At 41.2% G+C, this 21785-nt stretch overlaps 1 protein-coding gene across 1 annotated transcript in view; it reads right to left on the minus strand.

Annotated features, from left to right (window-relative positions):
- The window catches only part of TRABD2B (TraB domain containing 2B), a 247878-nt gene extending 229121 nt beyond the window's left edge, over positions 1-18757 (minus strand). Inside the window, exons 1-2 of the mRNA XM_063300126.1 lie at positions 18635-18757; positions 16165-16725 (exon numbers count right to left, since the gene is read on the minus strand). Coding sequence (XP_063156196.1) covers positions 16165-16725; positions 18635-18757 — 684 coding nt within the window. The remainder of the gene's footprint in view (positions 1-16164; positions 16726-18634) is intronic.
- Between the last annotated feature and the right edge of the window lie 3028 nt (positions 18758-21785).

A 21785-nucleotide genomic window follows, 5' to 3' on the forward strand; every position in this document is an offset into this window, starting at 1 on the left:
GATCTCAAATCCAAATGTGCTCTCTTCTCTGGGACACTTTCAATCATCTTCTCAGACAAAAAGTAGATGGAGGTTATTCCCCAATCTCTTGGCCTGCTTAATCATACACCCTACTTAAAGAACTACAGATTTCAATGGTGCATTCAATATATAAAACAGTTCTGCAGACTAAGTTGAAGAAGCTGTAGACTACTTATAAGTTCAGCTAAGAGTTCCAACTATCCTTTAATATGTTGCTTAGTCAGTAGTTTGTTAGATCAGTTGCCTAGTACTATCACTTAGAGAAAAAAAGGAAGAGAAAATTTTATCACTAGTTTAATTCAGGGCTTGGGTTCTTCCTCAGTGAATGCATACTGTGGTAGGCCCATTACAGGGAGATGAAAACTAGGAAGCATTATAGCCAAATGTCTCAGCACGAAATATACAGCCAAGGCGGCTGATGACAACAGTTAAGTTTTTCAAGATGAATCATTCCAATCTTTGGAGATGTGGGGAAAAACAGATTTTCTAAAGAATTCTCAGGATAATCCAGACTGTTAAAAAATCAACACAGACAAATTTCACCCATCCCAATGAAGACTGAAACCAGACATCCAGAATTCTCTTTAAATAAGGATGGAGAGCTACAGAGAAAACACAAAATAAGGCAGGAAGACATGCAAGAAGCAGCAATGAGTAAGGAAGAATAGGAAGCTGTTGCCTTGATAAAGACCTGGATGCAATTTATCCTTAATAAGAACCAAGCCAGATTTGGAAGAATGAAAGAGATGCCAGAAAGGGAGACAAGAAGTGGAGCCATACTGCCACCTGAAACAACAATATTGCTCTTTCTTCTTCCAGTTAACAATCTCAAGGGGCAATCATGTAGAGACTAAACTTCCAAATGGAATCCTGGCTGATTTTGACAAATGGGTACACACAATTATCCTACTTATCATGAAGCCTGGAGGGAGCCAGAGAAGAATGGGGAGTCGCACTAAGATGTGTAACTTCCAGGGACTAGAAAACATAAATGTGTCCTGTATCAGGCTATTACAGTTGTCTGTCTTGAACTCTGCATTTACTCCAGCCTTCCCCAACCAGGTTTCTTCTAAATACAGTATGAGGTATGGCTCCTTTCTTGGATATAATTAAACTAAGCAAAAACAACTTTATCTAGGTTCCAGAGAATTCAGTCTTATGCTCTTTCATTAAAGCCACTCTGTTATCAATATTACACTTTTTAAAAATAAGATAATATTACAGGAAGCATAGTAACTCTTAGGATTAAGCATGAGTGAATGGTCTCAGTCATGTCAGTAAGCAGCTCTATAATCTGTCTTTGGTGTCTCTGATTTTTATTCCAATTCCTTTTAAAACACTATAGTCAGTGGATCAATAATGTCAGTTTCTGTAAACTAATCTAGGTATATTTAAAGCAAATTCTTTCATCTGAACTGTCTTGCTAACCTGCCCTACAAATGCCTACTTAGTGGAATACAATTTGCTTTTTGCTTCATTTTTTAAAAGTTACAGATCAGCTGCAGAACAGACCTACAAAGGCTTCCAGTAACTGCAAATTTGCAGTTTCTCCATTCATTCTCACTTTCCTCATTCCCTTTGCTGACTTTGCATCCTCTGCATAGTGAAACCATTATATGTGCCTAATGTAAAATAAATATTCCTTCTCTATTCTCATGTTTCCACCTATAAAGGCCAATGTCTGTGAAAAACATCAAAGGCAAATGAAATGTGCTTCGTTGTAGAAAACAAACCAAGGACTATCAGTGTCCTTTGAGGTTGCTCAAGCAACAGTGTGCATAATACTAAGGTTTCTCAAAAAATAATCTCCCCTTTCTTTTCCTCCTCCCTTTTCTCCAGTTCTCTTCTATCCTAGCCTCCTAGCCTTGCTATGTTTAAAGCTGCCTTAATGTCGTATTTTATGGAGACTGTATCGCCCTATGGATTGGCATATTCCATCTTGAACCAAGGGCTAGAACTCCAACTGGTTGTGCCTTACCAAAATAACAAAAATGCCATTTGTTGCAAGTTTTCAAATGAATGTTGGAAAAAAATGCAGTGTAAAAAATAAATGTAGGAAGTCATGCTTTTAGTGTGTACCATTATAACCACCCAGCACTGAAGACAATGTTTAGACTTTAGGGCTGTAAAAAGGATTGGGTTGGTTGGTTTCAGGAACTAAATAACTGAATGTGCCTGTCCAGAAGGAAAGGAAACCTTATGAATTCTGGCAAGGGAACCCTTTGAGAGGTCATAGTTTAGTGGTCTTACACAGCTTCTCAACATATGGCAACGTATATTTTTTCCACAAGTGATGATATGCATGATTAGAATTGCATGAAACAGTGCTAAATGAGTGCCATTTGCAAATGATTCATCTGAATATGTTAATTAATTAAATTTTCTCATCAGCCCCAGTTAACATTTCCTATATACAAAGATAATGGAAGACTTTATCTAAATCATTGGAATGATTACAGATTCCTCATCTAGACTATTGGTGTTAGCAGAAAGATAGTAAAGTTAGTTATCTATCAAAAGAAATATTCAATCCAGGTGCAAACATATTTGACACAGAAAGTTACTACCATTGTCCATAGGAAACAAATGCTTTTGATGCCATAATTATTAGATTTCTAGATTTTTATCCCACCTTGAGAGAGAGAGAGAGAATGAGAGTCAACTCAAGGTAGTGAATATACCTAATACACTTTCCTCCTATTTTCCCCACAACAACAACCCTGTGAGGGGAATTGGGCTGAGAGAGAGAGAGACTGGCCCAAAGTCACCCAGCAGGCTTTCAAGGAACTATAAGATGTAACCCACACAAATAAAAAGTGTACACAAATTTTAAAAACTTGCATTTCTTAATAGTTCAGTATCTATTACTCCAAAAGTAGTCATAGAAAAATGAATTATTTATATTGTACTTATCTATGCAAATACAAATTATATTGTTCCTTTAGAGTTAAAGGTATCAGGCCATTTCTATTATTCCAATAGTCACTAATCTGCATGCAATCACCAAAGCAAAGAAACCACTGCCCAGATTTAAATTACATATAGTCCAAGTTTTGTTTCCTTTTTGGGAAAAGAGAAAAGGTATAGATGATTTTACACTAAACTGTATCAGTTGTAGGGAACTTCTGCCAAAGTTCATAATATCAGTTAGGTTCCAGGATGAAATTTGTAATTCACACTCATAAAGACAAGGATATGAAGAGATAAATAAGATAAATACATCACATCTTGTATATGTAATGTGCACTATATTTGATTATGTATTTAAGCAATTTCTTAAACTATTTTCCATGTCAAAAAAAGTCTGGTAGGCAGAAATGTTCATTAGGCTTCCACTTCCTTTCTTCCCATTGCACCCTATATCAGAGATTTTCTTCCTTTCTTTTTGGTCCCTTGAAATAAAAGGCCAAGCAAGCCGGAGTATGTGGGAAAGTATGGCTGTCTACTTTTAAACTGAAGTATACAGCTGAGATCATGTCCTTTTTTCATATAGGAATGGGAGTTAAAAGCAGCTGATACAATAAACAAGCTATAATAATTTCAGATTATTTTTTGCTGGTGGATAATGATAATTTACCAGTCATAACAGAGATAATCATTTTTCCATACAAAATTTAGAAAGATTGAAAGCTGCCCAGAGTCTTCTGGAGTAGGCAGCTCTAATACATAAATAAAATAAATAAAATAAAATAAAATAAAATAAAATAAAATAAAATAAAATAAAATAAAATAAAATAAAATAAAATAAAATAAAATAAAATAAAATAATAAAATAAAATAAAATAAAATAAAATAAATACACAGAGAAGGTTTGGTTCACCACTAGAAAGCCTTCCTTTCCTAACAATCAGCTCCACTCAGCTTTCAGTCAAGTCCATTGATAGGAGTAAAGCACAGAATGCTACCTCTTGATACATCTGCACAAGAATTTGGTTTGGGGTCTTTCCAAACATGGGGATATGATCAGTTAGTTTAAAAGATCTGATGTGTTCAGAGATCTCTCCTTTTGGCAAATATATTCCCAGCTTTCCAGACTGGTCCTATCACTTGACAGACTGAGGCAGTAGCTTCAGATCAGAAATACTGGAGTTGATCATAGAAAGTGGCAGAAAGGAATTATATGAACTACTAGATTTGCCCTCTGCTCCTTTCCTGCCCTCCTCACTTGCAACTAAATATGCTTTCTTGTCATTACTACTGAAATAATATTCAATTATTCAAGAATGATTAAAATGTTCCACCCAAAGGAAAAGGGCAACATGGTGTCCTTCATCCATTCCCCATAAAAAATCCATTTGGTCCAGCAGATGAATTTTACTCCAAAAGTGCTAAAGAGATGCTTCTTCCACCACACTACTGTCTACATTACTGTCCTGTTCAGACTATGAGATGACCAGGCAGAGTTATTAATAAAATTCTTTATTGAATAAACTATTTACAATAGCAAGTTCTTGCAATAGATTAGAGCATGCAATTCAATCAAGTCCACCCAGGTGGCAAAGGACACCCAGGCAACACTGCAGGGTCAGACTGTGGCAAGGCGGCAAGGCAGAACTCAGCCAATTCTCTGATTGAAGGCAGGACTGGACTTGGCTGGAATGTCTTTGCAAGGCTCGGCTGTGGAGGCAAGGCTGGACTGGACTGGAGCGTCTGGGCAAGACTCGAAGCTGGAGACAAGGTTGGATTGGACTGGAACATCTAGGCAAGGCTCGGATCTGGAAACAAGGCTGGACTGGCAGGAGTGTCTGGGCAAGACTCAAAGCTGGAGACAAGGCTGGGCAGGACTGGAGCATCTAGGCAAGGCTCGGTTCTGGAGACAAGGCTGGACTGGACTGGAGCATTGAGACAAGGCTTGAAGAGACAAGGCTAGACTGGGCTGGAACACTTAGACAAGACTGGGATCTGGAGGCAAGGCTGGACTGCACTGGAGCATTTAGGCAAGGCTGAGATCTGGAGGCAAGGCTGGACTGGACTGGAGTGTTCAGGCTGTCAGAACCAAGCTTGCCTCTGACTCAGAATTAGTTTCACTTTCTGAGTCAGAGGAGGAATTGGAAACTTACCGAGCTGGAATCGGAGAAGCGAAACTCCAGCATGACTCAGCAGAGCAGGAAGAAGTTACAACGCTGATTGGGCAAGATCTGGAGAAGAAACTGAATGAGCCAATCAGTGCACACCAGAGACGGTCTGAAAAATGTGCGAAGGAGAAGGCAGCCCAATTGGCTACAGGAGACTCCAAGCGCACCAAAGATTGGGATAAAAGGCAGCCGTGCTGAGAGCGAGCTGCCAGAGACAACTGATCCTCTAAGCCTGCAGCTTTGGGAGAAGAGTCCTTACCGGTGTCAGAGTCAGCGTCTGTGGCTGAAGAGGAACCAGCATTCAAGCCCCACTCCAAAGAAAAATTGAATTCCGCATCTGCTGCCAGCAAGGAATCAGCGTCAGCCGTGCCTAGCAGGCTTTGCCTTGCTTCAAGCCGTGAAACTCCGTGATTTCCTCAGCAGTGTGGGCAAGCCTTGACGTTCCAGTGCTGCCATTTGCCTTCAGTCCTGCGAACCTGCGTTTCACATGCTCCATTGTGTTCAGGAATTCACACCTATCGTGTTCAGGATCTGGTTGCCAGCCTAGTTCGGGGCTTCCAGCCAAGTCCAGCCTAGTTCCAAGTTCCAAGCCTAGCTCCAAGTCTCCAGTCCACATAATCCAGTCTAGTTCGGGAATTCCAGCCGAGTCCAGCCTTACTCAGGTTTCAGGCCTTGTCTTCAAGTCTTCAGTTCAGAGTACCCAGCCTAGTCTAGAACCCCCAGCTGAGTCTAACCTTGCTCTGAGTTTGAGTCCTGCTCCAAGTCTTCAGTTCATCCCTGTCTGTTGTTCGTAGTCCCGATCCCAGATCCAGTGAGTCAGAGATTCAGCATCAGCGTCGTTCCAGTACTGTTCCAGTTCAAGAACTGTTACCTCCAGCCTCATGTTCCAGTCAGATCCAGTCAGCCCAGTTGGGCTTGTTTAACCCAGTCTCACATATCAAGGACTTACTTATTGTAAATAGTTATCAATAAAGAATATTCTTTGAGAACCTCTCTGGTGTTTAGTCTGAACAGGACACAGGCAAGGCTGAGATCCAGAGGCAAGGCTGGACTCAACTAAAGCATTCAGGCAAGGCTGAGAGCTGGAGGCACACCCAGATCATGTTGAAGTGAAGCAACAAGGCTTGGAGCTGGATGCGAGACTGTGCTCAACAGTAACAGTGGAAAGAGGCCCTACTGGAGTGACCCGAGCAGAAGGCGGTTCCGTGAGGGCAGAAGGTGCTAGTGCTGGTTCCACGCTGGCTACAGGCAAGGCTTCCGACGCTGGTAAGGACTCTTCCACAGGTGCTGTGAGCTCAAAGGATCAGTTGTCTCTGGCAGCTTGCTCTTGGCGCGCCTGCCTTTTTATTCACTCCTTTTTGCACTGTTTCCCCTTACCAGCCAATTGTGCTTCTTTTTCTTTTGCGTGCTTCTCTGCTCTCCTCTCTCGAGCACTGATTGGAGGCTTCAAATCTCCCTCCAGAGTTTGTCCAATCATCTCCTGCGATTTCTCCTGCTCTGCTGAGTCACTTCCTGGTTTAGATTCTTCAAGACCTTGCTGATAGGTTTCATTTTCTCCTTCTGACTCCGGATAAGTTTCGTTTTCGGAGTCAGAAGCAGGCTCAAACCTCACAACTACTCCCACATCCGCTGTCTCAGGAGGTTGCCTCATGCTGCCCAATAAGAGGACTGGCCATGCAACTACCACCTCAGTAGGTTTTTTATAATTAGAAAAGGAAGAAAGGAAGGAATTTTTCTCTCCTATGTCTGATGTGGCAAAAATATTTTGGGCTAGCTCTGCTTGTTTTTTACATATGCATGTGATTTTCCTGTACACAGGAATTCCATTCATCTTTTGCATGACAGGCAAAACACTAGAACGAGCACATCTAATTGCACATTCTGCAAGTTCTTTTGCAGAGACACTACCATTTCCTAGCCTTCTTTAGGCCCACTTGGAAGTAAGTTCCATGAAATCAGTGGTCTTCTTTCCCAGTCTTAGCCCTGTTCAACAGATACCTTTCACTGGGTAAGGTCTTTTGTTAAACTTTTTTGAAAGGGATAAGGAAAGGGAAAGAAAAGAAAGGAAGAAAAAGGGCAGATCAAAATATGGTCCTGTGTGTATATGAATGTTTCCTGCTGCTCAGAGACCCAGCACAATGGGCCACCCATCAGCCTTTCATTAAATAGCACTTGCAGCCTCTGAAATTCTATCAATAGAGTAACCAGAGCTGCTGAGTCTCTGGATCTGATAGAACAGCAGGAGCTGAGCAATGAAGACTGACACGGTTAACAAAGTCACCCTTGCCACTTAATGCCAGGGAAAGAAGCAGCAAAGCAAGACAACAATGTTTATTTGCCTATCCAAGAGCTAAGAAAGAAGGAAGGAGACAGAGTTTAAGTGTGAAGTCTGGCATGGCCTAGACGGGATACTTCTTTTACCTCTGGGTTTGATCTAATCAACTGCACTTTGCTGTGGATAGCATAATACAATCTAGATAATCAAATTCATGACTTAAACATAATAATAAAAAAGACTAGGTAAGGTCCTTTGTTTTGCCTCATTCAGTCCATCAGAGTTCTTTCTCATTGAAGGGGAAAGAAATGGATTCCCTACAGAGAGAGATTCAATGGGCAGATTTAAAAATCAAGATGCTAATGTCAAACCCTTTGCAAGGCAACTGTTCATTTTGAAAAATGCAGCAACAGGGTAAAAGGCTTAGACTCCAACTGCAAGGGGATTAAGGAGGCCTACAAAGAGCCAGTGATAGGAGATGAAAGAAAGAGGCAAAACGAAAATCAGAGAGGAATAAAATAAGCTAAAGGCAAAGAACAGAATGCATATTTTAAAGGTTAAACAAAGCTCCTGGGCTTTATGAGCCATAGATTAGCCTGACATATTGAAGCTGGCGGAGGGATCCATGGTTTCCCAAAATTAAGGCTAATGTATAATAAAGCAAAAGAAAGACAGAAGTTAAAGTGATCATTACTCAGAAGCATCAGGAAATATTGTGGCATCCCAGCTAAAACGGATGATGCAAGACATCAAACCAGAAATATATTGCAGTTAGAGCAAAAAATTATGGACATACTGACAAGTGACTAGTAGGATGGATCACACTTGTGAGATGGGTGACGATACAAATTCGATAGATAAATAAATAAAATCCCCTGAGACTCTTGCCACACAACAACGTCCTTTCTTCCTATTTTTTTAAAGAACATTTTACAGGAAAAGACAACTAGACATGGGACATGTATGCATATAATTAGAGGCTGATGACACTTCTGAGGTTATTATTTTTACTTATGTATGTTCCCAAATTGATGTACTTAGCAACCTATACTCCTGTCAAGGCTATGGTTTTCCCTATTATAACACAAGGCTGAGAAACCTGGACCATCAGAATGACTGAAGAAAAATTAATGTTTTGAATTATGATGGTGGAGAAAATGGTTGAGAATGCCATAAAAATAACACATCAGTCAAGGTTAGATGGAGTAAAGCCACACCACTCCCAGGAAGTCTAATAATGAAGCTAAAGTTTAGACATTTTGGATGCAAAATGCAAAAGTGAGAATAAGCAGAGAATAAGATTCTTGGAAAAATTCAAGGCAATTGAAAGAGGCTCCCAGTAAACAAGTTGGCTAAATACTATCTTTGATGATCTATGCTGGAGCTTACAAGAACTCAAAGAAGCAGTTATTGACAGACAGGCCTGGTGGAATGATGTCCCACAGGTCACAAATACTGTAGTCAGAAGTGACTGAACAACAATGAAGTGTGAAACTGGGCATGCTCAGAATGTGTAATTTTAGACATACATACTAAGTTTGAAATAGGTCTCCCCCTACCTTCCACACATTTAATAAATGGGAAACAGTTGTAAGCTATGAAAAGAAGGGCAATATATATATATATATATATACATACATACACATACATACATACACATACATACATACACACACACACACACACATATATACATATACATATACATATATCTATATCTATATCTATATCTATATATCTATATCTATCTATATCTATATCTATATAGATATATATATTAACTGGGCTGCAACTGAATTCCTGATGCCCACAGGAGACAATTAAGTCCTGCATTGAAAAGGACCCATTTACACTCTTCTATTAGGTTATATAACTGTGCCAGATCTTTTTGCTTTCCTACTTGAAAATATAGCACTGATTTCAGGAGTGTTGGGGAGGGGAATATTAATTATTTCTTTCATACTCTTCCTATCCTTTCCTTCCCTTCCTTCCTCCCTACAACCTCCCCCCAACAAAAGCCACCAGTAGATCCCTAGCAGGACAAATAGCAGCTTTAGAGTAAGCCCTGCCCTTCCAGTATCAATAAAGAGCACCCACTTGCACCCTGCATGCATTCAGAGCTGCTTAGTAATAGGGAAAATAAAAATAAGAGGAAAAACAACCCATACAATAATGCATTGTACCTGCAGATCACCTGTATCATGTCTGTTTGTATTTTTTGTGATCACTCTGAAAATGGATTCAAAGTATTAAAGCCTGCCTTGAAACAAAATAGGGTGATCATGGAGCCTGTCTTACAGAGAGAAGTCCTCTGTTTGAAAAGCTGAACAGTCAAGACCAGTTTAAAGGAAAAGAGCCATTGAACATTTTCACATCAACAGTGCAAACACAAATAGTTATTGAGCATGTACATAGAATGCCTAGTCACTCTCATAATAATGGAAGACTGATTTCATCTGTATTCACATAATTACCATATATTTTAAATTAGTATCTATATATTTACATTTGTTTCTGCAAATTTTATATAAATCTTTGTCCATCCCTGCCAATCCACGGGCTGTATAAAAGTCTGTCTTAAAATTAAATCAGCCCACTAAGTTGACATTCACTCTTACTGAGTGTTATTTTAGGTCCATATTTAAGTTATATATGGAAGTTTGTTGTAGCATGTTTATTTTATTTTATCATTATTTCACTATTATTTATTTATTAAATTTATTAGCCGCCAAGTTCCAATGGACTCCCATGTTCCAGTGTTCCATGCTCCAAAGCAAAACTCGTACATTCAAGGTTATTTTGAAACTGCAAAGACTTAAACTGAAATTTCCCCCATCCATAGTCACCTTACAATTGGACTACTTCAATATGTTCTACATGGGGCTGCCCCTGAAGACCATCCAGAAGCTTCAGTTGGTCCAGAGGCAGTAGGGCAGGTAGTTATGGCTGCATCTTGTTTTGCCCATAGAAGACCACTAGTCTGTGAGCTGCACTGGATTCCAATAGGCTTCTGGGTGCTGGTTGGCCTGAGCTGATTTGTTCCTCCACAATAATAGAAATAAAATACCCTCAAGTCATGCTTGACTCCTGAGGACAACATGAACAGTTTTCTTGGCATCAACATGGAAGTGTTTTTTTGCCACCATCTTCTGGATTGTTTGCTTGTTAGCTTCTAAACCAGTGTTTCTCAACCATGGCAACTTGATATGTAGATTTCAACTCCCAGAATTCCCTAGCCAACACACTGGCTGGGGAATTCTGGGAGTTGAAGGCCACCCATCTTTAAGTTGCCAAGGCTGAGAAACACTGTTCTAAACAGACAAAAATCCTCTGTACCACCCAGCTTTTCTACATTCTCAGCTATGCTTCCCAACTCCCATTGAAAGCAGTCCTGAGGATTATTTTCTCCCAGCAAATATGTGCATGTGATATAGATTTCTCTGCATATATGAAATATCCAACAAAGGCCACATGCTAAAAAGAAGGCAGGGTCAGAGCAATAAGTATATATTAATTGCTGATAAGAGAGCCAGTTTGGTCTAGTGGTTAAGGTGCTGGGCTAGAAACCAGGAGTCTGTGAATTCTAGTCCCGCCTTAGGCATGAAAGTCAGCTGGGTGACCTTGCACCAGTTACTCTCTCTCAGCCCAACTTGGTGCACTGCAGACTAGCCTCCTTGTGGTGCACCCCGGGCAACGTGACTTGTCATGGCTAAATAGTCTACACATCTGGCTGCTGGACCTCATAAGGATTTCTCAGCAAGAAAAAGCAGCATGAACACCAAACTGCTATGTCATACAATTAAAAAAATGCTAATAAAACAAAGCAATTTAATTGCAAAGTAAAATTGATGCCCATATGAGTATTCATGTACAAACCATTCTGCCACACGTAAATTATTCTCTCTTGCATACATGCATACATCGCACACTCATACACACCTACAGACTGCCGAAATCTGGGCCCAGTCAGGAAGCAAAGCTCTGCATGCTTATTCTGTAATAAATCCCCTTAATTCCAATGGGACTTGAATAGGATCCTGTTAAAATTCTCCCTTGAGCTAGGTTGACTATGTCCATATTATATTCTTGGCAGCAACACTGAGTGGTTTTGCTGCTGAAATAGTGGAGTGCATTTGGCTAGGGAAGGATTTTCCTCTATATAAACTGAAGTGAAAACTAGGGAATAGATCCTTGGGATACTGAGGGTTATTTATTTTTTTTTAACTTCTGTTTGCTGCACAAAGGAAACAGTTCATTTGGGTCTTTTATGCAAGCGAACCAATGCATGTTTACAACCAAGTCCCTCTGAGTTCATATCAGTGCACTAAGACATCAGATTAGGGAAGAACTAAATGAGGCAAAGGAATTTACCTTGAAAATGCAATTTTATGTTCAGAATATGTCCTGTTAAACTGGTGTGTGGTATATTTGGTTTTGGCTTAACATGGGAACTCAGCCATGTAAATCACAGTTTATGTCTTAGCATAAGTGAATTAGGCCCCTGTGGCTTGATAAAATTTTGCCATAACCTCTGAATCAAAATGTTACATACACTCTTCAAGCACTGGTGAAAAAAATGAGTTTTCTTCCTTTGAAGAACCTTCAGTTTGTTCCAGAAGCCAAAAGAAGTCAGTATTGGATACAGGGATCCTTTGTAGTATCCCATTTAGATTTTCAGTAACATAAAGATGGGAAAGGGGTAAAAAGGCTAAGTACTTTTAGGTGGAAGAGTAAACTGCTAGTTTCCCCCTTAGAAATTCTTGCAAGCAAATGCTTAAGAATATTTCACTGCAGCATGCCTTCTGGGACCTTGTTTCCAAATTTTGTTAAGTTACACATATTGCAATTAAAGTAATGCTGAAAGCAGGTTAAAAAGAACCCCACTGATGCTCCAAACAGATTTAAAGCTATAAATGATCACAGATGTTGTTCCCATCAGCCTAGACATACCACTGGAAAACAAATTCTGGTCAATTTCTAATTTCCACCATTAATACCACTAATTATATGTCTCTTAGAAGAAGGCCCAAGATTCAGAATTTAGAGAGGAAATCTAGTTCATCATAATCCACTCCTTTCAATTAAGGCCATAACAGTAAAACCAACAGCAGAATTGCTAGACCAAATGATAACATTACAAATTGCTCCATTTGAACCGTTTGCCAGGTGTTAAGGCCAGCCAGCTTAGAATGCATTACAAAAAGGACAGAAGAGACCTACCTTTCTAGCTACCTTTTATTTTCTCATTTATTGCTCTCAGCAAGACTGCCTTTGGTTTTTTAATGTATCTTTCAGACGGCTGTTTACACATTAATTCAGCTACCACCTCAATTTATTCCATAAAGGACATGCACAGAAATGGAAGCATAGCAGCCACCTTGGAATCAGCTGGCTCCCCAGCCAGAGCAAAAACTTCCGACAAATCTTTAAATCTGAGAGACAACTGTTTATGAATGGCAGAAATCATTCAACTATCCCAAATCAATGAGTCTGGAATTAATGGCTTTTTAAAACCAATGCCCTATTTGAGTATTCAATCTATTCTCCCTTTATTATGCAGAAAAATCTGCTAAGAAAAATAAAGGAATAATGATGGGCAGAGTTAAAATCAGAGTTTCAGGGAGCTACACCAGCATTAGTTCCCATCTCGAGAGATTAAAAAGAGAGATTTCTTGCTTACATCCACAAAAAATGTGTAATATAGTTCAGATTTGAAAAGCTTCCCACTGTACATCTTTATGAAGGGCTTTTAAAAGTTTTAAGTACTATTTGACCTGACAGAGACTCGGTGTCATAAGAGGCATAGTGTGTCTCTGGCTAATTATTTTGAACTTGGTTTCAAGTACTGTAGTCTGCATTTAATATAGGAAACTGAAAGTTAACTCTTCAGTGACACTCTCACAAATATTTTGTTCACTTTTCAATAAGTAGGCTGAAGAATATTGATTCATTAGTTGCTACTGATTTGTTGGATTTCTTCTAGTCATTTTAAAAAAGCTATTTTAAAAATGGAAGTAATGCTTTGTTAATCGTAGATCCTGCATACGCATGATTAAATGGATGAACACAGATTAGTAGTTCCATTAACACTCTTCAAATCCTGAAAATATTTATACCACAGTGCCAATATCAATAAAATTAATAAAATAAAACTGTTATTGAAATAGTAAAACCTTTGCAGAGCCCCATTTTCTTGTAACTCCAGAACAGTAAAAAAAATGGATTTGAATTCCAGACCTAGGAATTCATTTGCTTAGAGAAGGAACTTTGGGATTATTACATCATTAGTAGGTAGCCCAACAAACAATTCATAAGTGGGAAGACAAAATCTATCAATACATTGTTATAAGCAATTTATAAGAAAGTTGTGTTTGGAGTTAAATCCCTCACTTGGAAAGGGGATGCCTAAAGAGTCCTTTAATCCAAGGCTGAGAAATCTGTGGTGCTCTAGAAGAAATTCAGCTTCCAGCTGCATCAACAGCATGGCCAATGGATAGGGAAGATGCAAATCAAATAAGTCCCATCATCCTTGTTATCAACATACTGTAGACCAGGGTTTCTCAACAAGGGTTCCGTGGAACACTAGGGTTCCTTTAGAGGTCACTAAGGGTCCCCTGGGAGATCACGATTTATTTAAAAATTTATTTCAAATTTGGGCAACTTCACATTAAAGAGGTAAGTTTCATTCTTTATTTTTAGTTTAAAAACCCTGTTAATGCATATATGCAGGCCTACACAGGAAACAAATATAATAATTTTGTAATTTCTGGCCTATATTTGAGCCTGAATGTGCAGGGGTTCCTCTAGGGTCAAAAGGTTGAGAAAGGCTGCTGTAAACAATCCACTCTAGTCAAGCAACATCTGAAGGGCACAGATTATCCACCTCTCCTTTAACAGGTATTAGGTGATTATAACATTTTCTAAGCAAAGATCTGATTCTTTTCTCTCACAGGATTTGTACTTTTCCTGTGACTGTTTCAAAATTGAAGCTATTTGGACAAACAAACAAACAACCATAAAGCATAAAATGAGTCTGTTAGCATGTTTTTCCCATTTTATTCCAACCCAGCCTTCTATTTTTTTGGCAGGATGATCAATTAATTACATATTTTCACAGGTGATATTTGGGAGAGGGTTAATGAAAAACAGTGCTCCATCCAAAATCACACAGACAATTTATTCTTCAGAGAAGCATATGAAGCCCATTACCTAAATCAAGAGACAGCCTAGATTGTGAACACAACGGGTATCTAATGCTGATGGTATTGCTGTAAACAAAGAACAGCTGTAATTTTACAATCCATATTTTAATGCCATAAACACACATACATACAACACAAAAATCAGTTAACATCACCACGTTTACTATAAACAATTTTACAATGTGCCTAATATAGATTAGGTATGGGTGAACATAATCCTTGTGAATGCCCTAAATGATGTATCTCTTTTGACTGATATATACTGTACTATACTTTACTATAAACATAACATCTACATTCAGAAATAAAAAACAAGTCTGCATCACAATTCTTCGGAAGAGGATTTAAAGAGGCATAAACGCCTTTCCAAATACAGTTAGAAGCTGCATTCTTTCATGAGCGCAACAGCATTTTATATAACCATAAAAACAGTAAACATGCTGTATTTAAGATGCATTCCTGTCTGTGTGTTCTTGGAAGGAAGCCCTTCTGAATTCAACAGAGCTTACTGCTTAATAGACATATATAGGATTGCCCTGTATTACATATGCTCTTTTTTTCATCCCTTTAAAACAGGCATTTGGGTAATTTTGAGACAGTGTGCATCTAGCAGCAACCAAAGAAAGGCTCACATGCTTTACAGGGTGGGAAGCAGTCCACTTCCAGATCCGAATGAGTTGGGCAAAATATAAAAGAGAGAGCATCTGTCTTTCCGCAGAATCCTTGGGGTACTGAGGAGCTTTCCATCTCGGCACTGAGCAGCAGATCCAGGCCAAATGACTGTATTTTCTGTCCTCAGACCACTCCCCTGCATGTCGTTAACATATACCGGGACATAATTCCACATTTATTTTATTTATTTTTATCCCACCTTTATTATTTTTATAAATAGCTCAAGGTGGCGAAGGAGTATAATTCCACATAATTTTCTGTGGCTGTGACATAACACTCCCAATCTCCAAGAAACCAGTATCACTGTTTGTTGAAACAGACACAAAGAAAGAGCTAACTGCCTGTCTATTTTCTTTCTTTATGCGTGTATGTGTCATATATTACATGTCGGATACTCTTTTCAATGTATTGTATAAGGAGACCAAAACCAAGGTATCGCTGCAGCATTGATGTTTTTCCACCACACCCAACTTGCAGATGCTCCTCAAGATTATCTTCAAAGTAACAGAGTTTTCATATTTACCCATACATGCAAATTATGGAAGAAATAATACTGTAGTTCTACCTTGACATACACACATCATTCTTCTTTAGAACAGACATGTGTGCCAAGGAGGCTTTAAATCTGATTCCCGCATTGTGCAGGTATTCAGGGGTCTAACTGCCTGTTCTAACTCTATGGCTCCATGTTGTAACATCGTTGCAGTTAGCACATTATCCAAAGAGAAAAACCAACCATCTGTACTCCCGTAAACCTAGAATTCACAGAAGAATTCATTCATAGAAGAAAATAAACCTAAGACGCACTAGCCTCTGGGCTTAATTCATTCTGCAGTTTCTGCCTGGCCCCAAACTAATACCAGCTCTTTTTAAAGGAAAGACATTCTCTGGAAAGCTGAAAAGATCTAGGCTGCCCTACCTGGGAGAAGTTCAGCCCATTCAGAGGGTGGCATTGCTCTTCCACTCTCTCCACAGCTCCTGTGCTTTTCTTCATCCTTTCAGCCTCCTGAGCCAGGTAGAGGTCCAACACCGGCACTCCCCGTGAACGGATGTCCGTCTCGGTCAAGGAGTTGACCATCAGCATCACCCAGACAGGTCTTTTGCGTTCCCAATTTCCAGCAATAGCATTGAAAAGGTAATCAGCATAAAGGCCTTTGCCCCTTTGATCTGGAGTCATCCAGTGAGGCAGCATCAACCTGACGTACTCAAGATGGCGTTTGAGGCGGTGGTAAAGATCCTGGGGAAGCACATCCTGTAAATTCTCCCCATGAGGAAGCAATTGACAGCTGGCCAGGCCTGAGATGGTGGAAGGGTTCGTGAGATCCAGTTCAAAGTACACACTGGAACTGGCTTGAAAAGCAGCTTTGGAGTTCTCAGGAACGAAGTCCCATACCCGTGTGTAAGGCACATGGATGGTGCCGAACAAGTAGGCAGGAGGATCTCTCCGGATTGTCCAGAGGAAAGAGTTCAGGTCTCTTTGCTATGCAAAAGAAATCAAGAAAGGAAACTAGTCAGCATCAGGGACAATGCTGTGACAAAGATACTCAAGGCTGGCAAATATGACAAAGTTAGTAAATGCTGCAGAGAGGAAATGCAGGTGCACACTGTGCTTGCCACCTATTCTGGAATAAGTTTGCAAAAACGTTTCAAGGCTATTGTTTCACCTCCCTGATACAAACCCAAGTGATATTGAAGCAAAATCTCTTGAAGTGCACATACACATGCTAGAACTATTCTACAGAATTCAGTAAAGATGACTCTAACAACTGGAAAACTTATCTACTACAGAGGAAGATACAGAGTTAGGCCTCTTAATTATGCCTTCACATCTGTGTAATTGTCCTTTGAGGTAAAGAGAGATAAAACAACAGAATAGGTTAAAGAACAACTGTTCTTTAAACAACCTTTTGTAAAGGACCACAGAAACACATTAATACAAGCAAGAGTTTGTTCATTGTCATATATATACATTTTAGGATGTAACATATACATTAGACACATATATACAAAACTGCACTCTGTGTAATAAGCCTATCTTCTTTTCTTTTCTTTTTTTTTAATTGTCTAGACAGACATAATTCCTAAAGTCCACTATTTCAGTCATTTTATTCTTGCATTTGATCAGCCAGAAATATATACTTAAGAGATACAGTGTAATAATTCTTTTATCCAATCTGCATGGGCTCACTATGCAAAGAAGTTCTGTAAATCCTTAACTGATTGTCCCAATACATACTAATTTTATACCATCTGTATTCCTGTCAGAAGCACGTCTTGTGATCCTAAATTGGAAGCAAGTGTGTTGTTCCACTGACTTTAATACAACCTTAGGCAGCAGATGATGCAGGTAATAAACGCAATGCTCCTAAAGGTCATGGCAATTCATTCGCATGCTTTTTTGCACTGAGATGCCCCCTTTCCTCTGGGATCTCAAAACAGCCTCCTGCACATCTTCCACTTCTCCAGGCTAGCCTAACAATAACTCTGAGGTCGGTTAGGCTGAGACACTACAGTACAGGTGGCCCGAAGCTTCCAATGAAGGTTGAGCGAGGACTGAGACAGGTCCTCGCTTGGCACAATAACTTATCTAAAGGATTTGAGTTTCAGAACAGGGAATAGGTGGCATCATGCTGTAAATTATGCTGTATTTGTTTTACTTTAAACTGTACATCACCCTGTGAAAATCCTGTTTAAATAAAAGCAAATTACGAGTATGGAAAAGTTGACCAATGTAACCCTAAGAGTTATCAGCTCTGCTTTTGCTGAGTAGCAGCAGCACATCAACCATATTAACCACCTTGGTATCACCTAAACTTTTTCAGAGTATGCCTGAAAAATGATGGGAAGGGCTCCGGTGCTTGGTGAGCAGAGGCAGTTAGCCTGCCTGGTAATGAAAGGCCAAGACTTGGCTATAGGATTGCTATCGTTTCCCGATTAATCAGCCCAGCGTGCTTGATGCTGAACAAGGGGCAGTAGCTGATGTCTGTCTTCCTATCAAGTTGGCGACCTACGATCGCCCTTTCCAGCCAGCACAGCCCCGCTTGTCCGGCCAATTGGACAGCGCTGCCCAGAGAGCCCAGTCCACGGACACCTGAGACGGGATGCCGGAGATGCCAGCGCGGACAGGTCCACCACCCAGACCTTCAGGGCCCAAACGCAAGGCCAGGCTTTCAGGGGCCGGTGGGACGCTGGGAAGGAAGCGTCTGGGCTGACGAAGTGCTTGGCGGCAGATCGTTCTCCTCGGGGATCACCCCAGGAGATCCCAAGGGATTTCCCCGCAAGCATTCCGCACGTGGCGCTGCCCAGGCTCTTTTACGTGGAATCCCTGCCACCCACACCTCTTCCACCGCGTGCGCCTCTCCTCTCCCCCCCTCCCTCGCCCAGCTCACCGATCGGGGCAGCTCACATCGCCTTGGGTCCATTTGCTGCCGCCTCCTGGGCTCGGGTCGAGCCGACGCCGGCAGAGCCCCCCCGAACACAACAAGGCACATCAGCGCCAGGTGGGGCTGCATCCTCTTCCTCCCGGGGGACCCGCCTTGCCGGCTGCCTTAAGGTCGGATTGCCTTGGGTGTCTCGATCCCAGCCGGCCAAAGTCCCGTCCGCATCTGACAAGTGCAAAAAGCGAGAGTTCGCTGCCGCTGCCCTGGTTGGCGGGGCGGGGAGGGGAGGGGAGGGGAGGGGGGCAGTGTTAAATGGCCCCTCAAGGATGGTTCACGGACCCTCGGCGGCACTGATCCCGAGCCTCCGCCATGCTCGGGGGGCGAATGCAACTCTTCGGAGGAGAATCGTTTTATGCTGGCCGAGAGTTACTTGGGTTTGCCCCGTCTTCTATTTTCCCTTTGGCGTTTAGAAGGAAAGAGGTGGGAAAATAAAGGGATTTCTCTCTTTCCCTCTTTCCCTGAGAAGTGGGGCGGCGGAGGTGGTGTGGATCCTAGTTTTTCGGTGGCGATAGATTTGGGGAATGCTATTTGAACAGGCACGGGAAGGCGGGCACTACTGTGGATGTCGTCAGGTCGGTTTCACACACGCACGCACGCTCACACTGCTAGGAAAAGCCAGGAGGCGGAGTAGGGGGGGGGGACCACCACACTTTACCGCGACTTCCAAAACTTTCCCAAACTTTTTCTTTCCCATCCCGCGCATAAAAGGCAAGGCAGAAACAGCTGCTGCCGCAAGAGGGCGCCTGGCTCACGAACAAAGCACGGCGGGCTCCCGAGGAAAAAAAAATCTTCCCCGCTCCCCTCCCCGCCCAAAAAAAAAGAGGAAGGAAAGAAGGAAGAGCGGGAAGGGGACAACATTCGAGGGATAAATGATCAAAGGAATCATTCAAGCATTTGCCTGTGTCAAATGCACCTTCTCTTTTCTGAAAAGCTATTGCATTGGCAGCAATTCCTTCTCTTTTTTTACAGTTCCGAAGAGAAGCTCTTCTGTTTTTCCTGACAAAATTCCAACTCGGGAAAAGGAGGCCAGGAGAACTTCCAAGTCTTGGGCGCGATCCTTGATATACCAGCCTGCACAACGTTTCCCTAGAGGCCTTGGGCTTCACCTCCCATAATCCCTAGCCATCATTCGTTGGTATGGGGAGGGGCTGTGGAGCTGAACTCCAAAACATCTGCAGGACATCATATTGGCATATGCTAGAAAGCAGGGGGTGGGGGGGAGACACGTTCTTCCAAACTTGGAAATTCTGCCAAAGCGTTCCCAGTCAGGCATGGTTCAGTAGAACATGCCAGTTGTTCCAGGTTTGGGATGAAACAAATCCGGATGGGGCTAGCAGGGCAAGGGTGATGTGCAACATCTCTAACTTTGACTCCTCCCCTCAGTATCTCCCAGCATGGCATTCCTCACTAGCTCAGCTGTCCCCATCTTCCAAGCACCTTTTTTCCCTTGCCTCTCCTGGCCTTAGCTTTTTCTCCCCTCTCCTCCCCCATGGACCACTTCTGCTTGAAACTGTGTTCCAGGATGTACATGTATTTTGTTTTAGCCACAAGATCAAGCAAAACTAATTCCATACCCACTTTGTGCAGGGAATGTTTTGCACATCCCCAGTGTAATCTGTGCTGCGTAGAAAAAACGCATTCCGCAATCAAGACTACCAGTCAGTCTAATGCTGGTGCACTTCTCCCTAGCCAAGGCTGCTCCACGATCCTAAAGAGAGCAAATAGGATCTTTCCAGCACAGGGTCACTTCAGAATGCAAACAAATGGATCCCTTCTGCACATGGAGATCTAGCATGTCAAGGATGAGTCTAGTCTGGAGCCTTTCATTTTGTTGCAATTGCAGCTAAACCTCAAAAAAACCAAGATTATGGCAACCAGCTTGATTGATAACTGGCAAATAGAGGGAGAAAACGTAGAGGCAGTGAAAGACTTTGTATTTCTAGGTGCGAAGATTACTGCAGATGCTGACTGCAGTCAGGAAATCAGAAGATGCTTAATCCTTGGGAGAAGAGCAATGACAAATCTCGATCAAATAGTTAAGAGCAGAGACATCACACTGACAACAAATGTCCGCATAGTTAAAGCAATGGTGTTCCCCGTAGTGCCATATGGCTGCGAGAGCTGGACCATAAGGAAGGCTGAGCGAAGGAAGATCGATGCTTTTGAACTGTGGTGTTGGAGGAAAATTCTGAGAGTGCCTTGGACTGCAAGAAGATCAAACCAGTCCATCCTCCAGGAAATAAAGCCAGACTGCTCACTTGAGGGAATGATATTAAAGGCAAAACTGAAATACTGTGGCCACATAATGAGAAGACAGGACACCCTGGAGAAGATGCTGATGCTAGGGAGAGTGGAAGGCAAAAGGAAGAGGGGCCGACCAAGGGCAAGATGGATGGATGATATTCTAGAGGTGACGGACTCATCCCTGGGGGAGCTGGGGGTGTTGACGACTGACAGGAAGCTCTGGTGTGGGCTGGTCCATGAAGTCATGAAGAGTCAGAAGCGACTAAACGAATAAACAACACAACAAAACAAAACACAGTGTTGTTATCTGTGAATATATAGACTGGATTACTGAAGGCTTGACATTCCAAAAACAAATCCAGATTATTTTCCTTGGATCCCTTTTCTACTTTCCAGATAAGAAAACAATATCATAAAGAAAAATTAGATTCAAAGACTTATCAAACACATTCCATAGACCAGAGGTGTAAAAAGGCATTGTCACAAATTCTACAATGGTTTCTCTCATTACTGTGTAGAGAAACACTTGTAGAATGTGTGATCATGCTATTTAATCATTAATATCAGTGTGTTTTTAACGTGTTAAATAATGATACGTACAGTAGATATCCTTGCAAATTTAGCTAATCCATTATTGGATGTTGTTCCATTAATTATTCTGGTATTTGCCTTGTTCTGTTTGGTTCCCTCTTCATCTCTTGGACATTGTCTCCTTTAATCTGTAATGGATTTGCTGACTAGGAATTATGAGAATTTCCACATGTCTGGAATGCACTGATTTGTGGAAAGCTATGCTAAACAGGTTGATTAACTTACATTCAGTGTGACTGTTGTTAATTTTCATTTGCATCTCTGT

This window comes from Candoia aspera, chromosome 3 (assembly GCF_035149785.1).
Source record: "Candoia aspera isolate rCanAsp1 chromosome 3, rCanAsp1.hap2, whole genome shotgun sequence".
Taxonomy (NCBI): Eukaryota; Metazoa; Chordata; class Lepidosauria; order Squamata; family Boidae; genus Candoia; species Candoia aspera.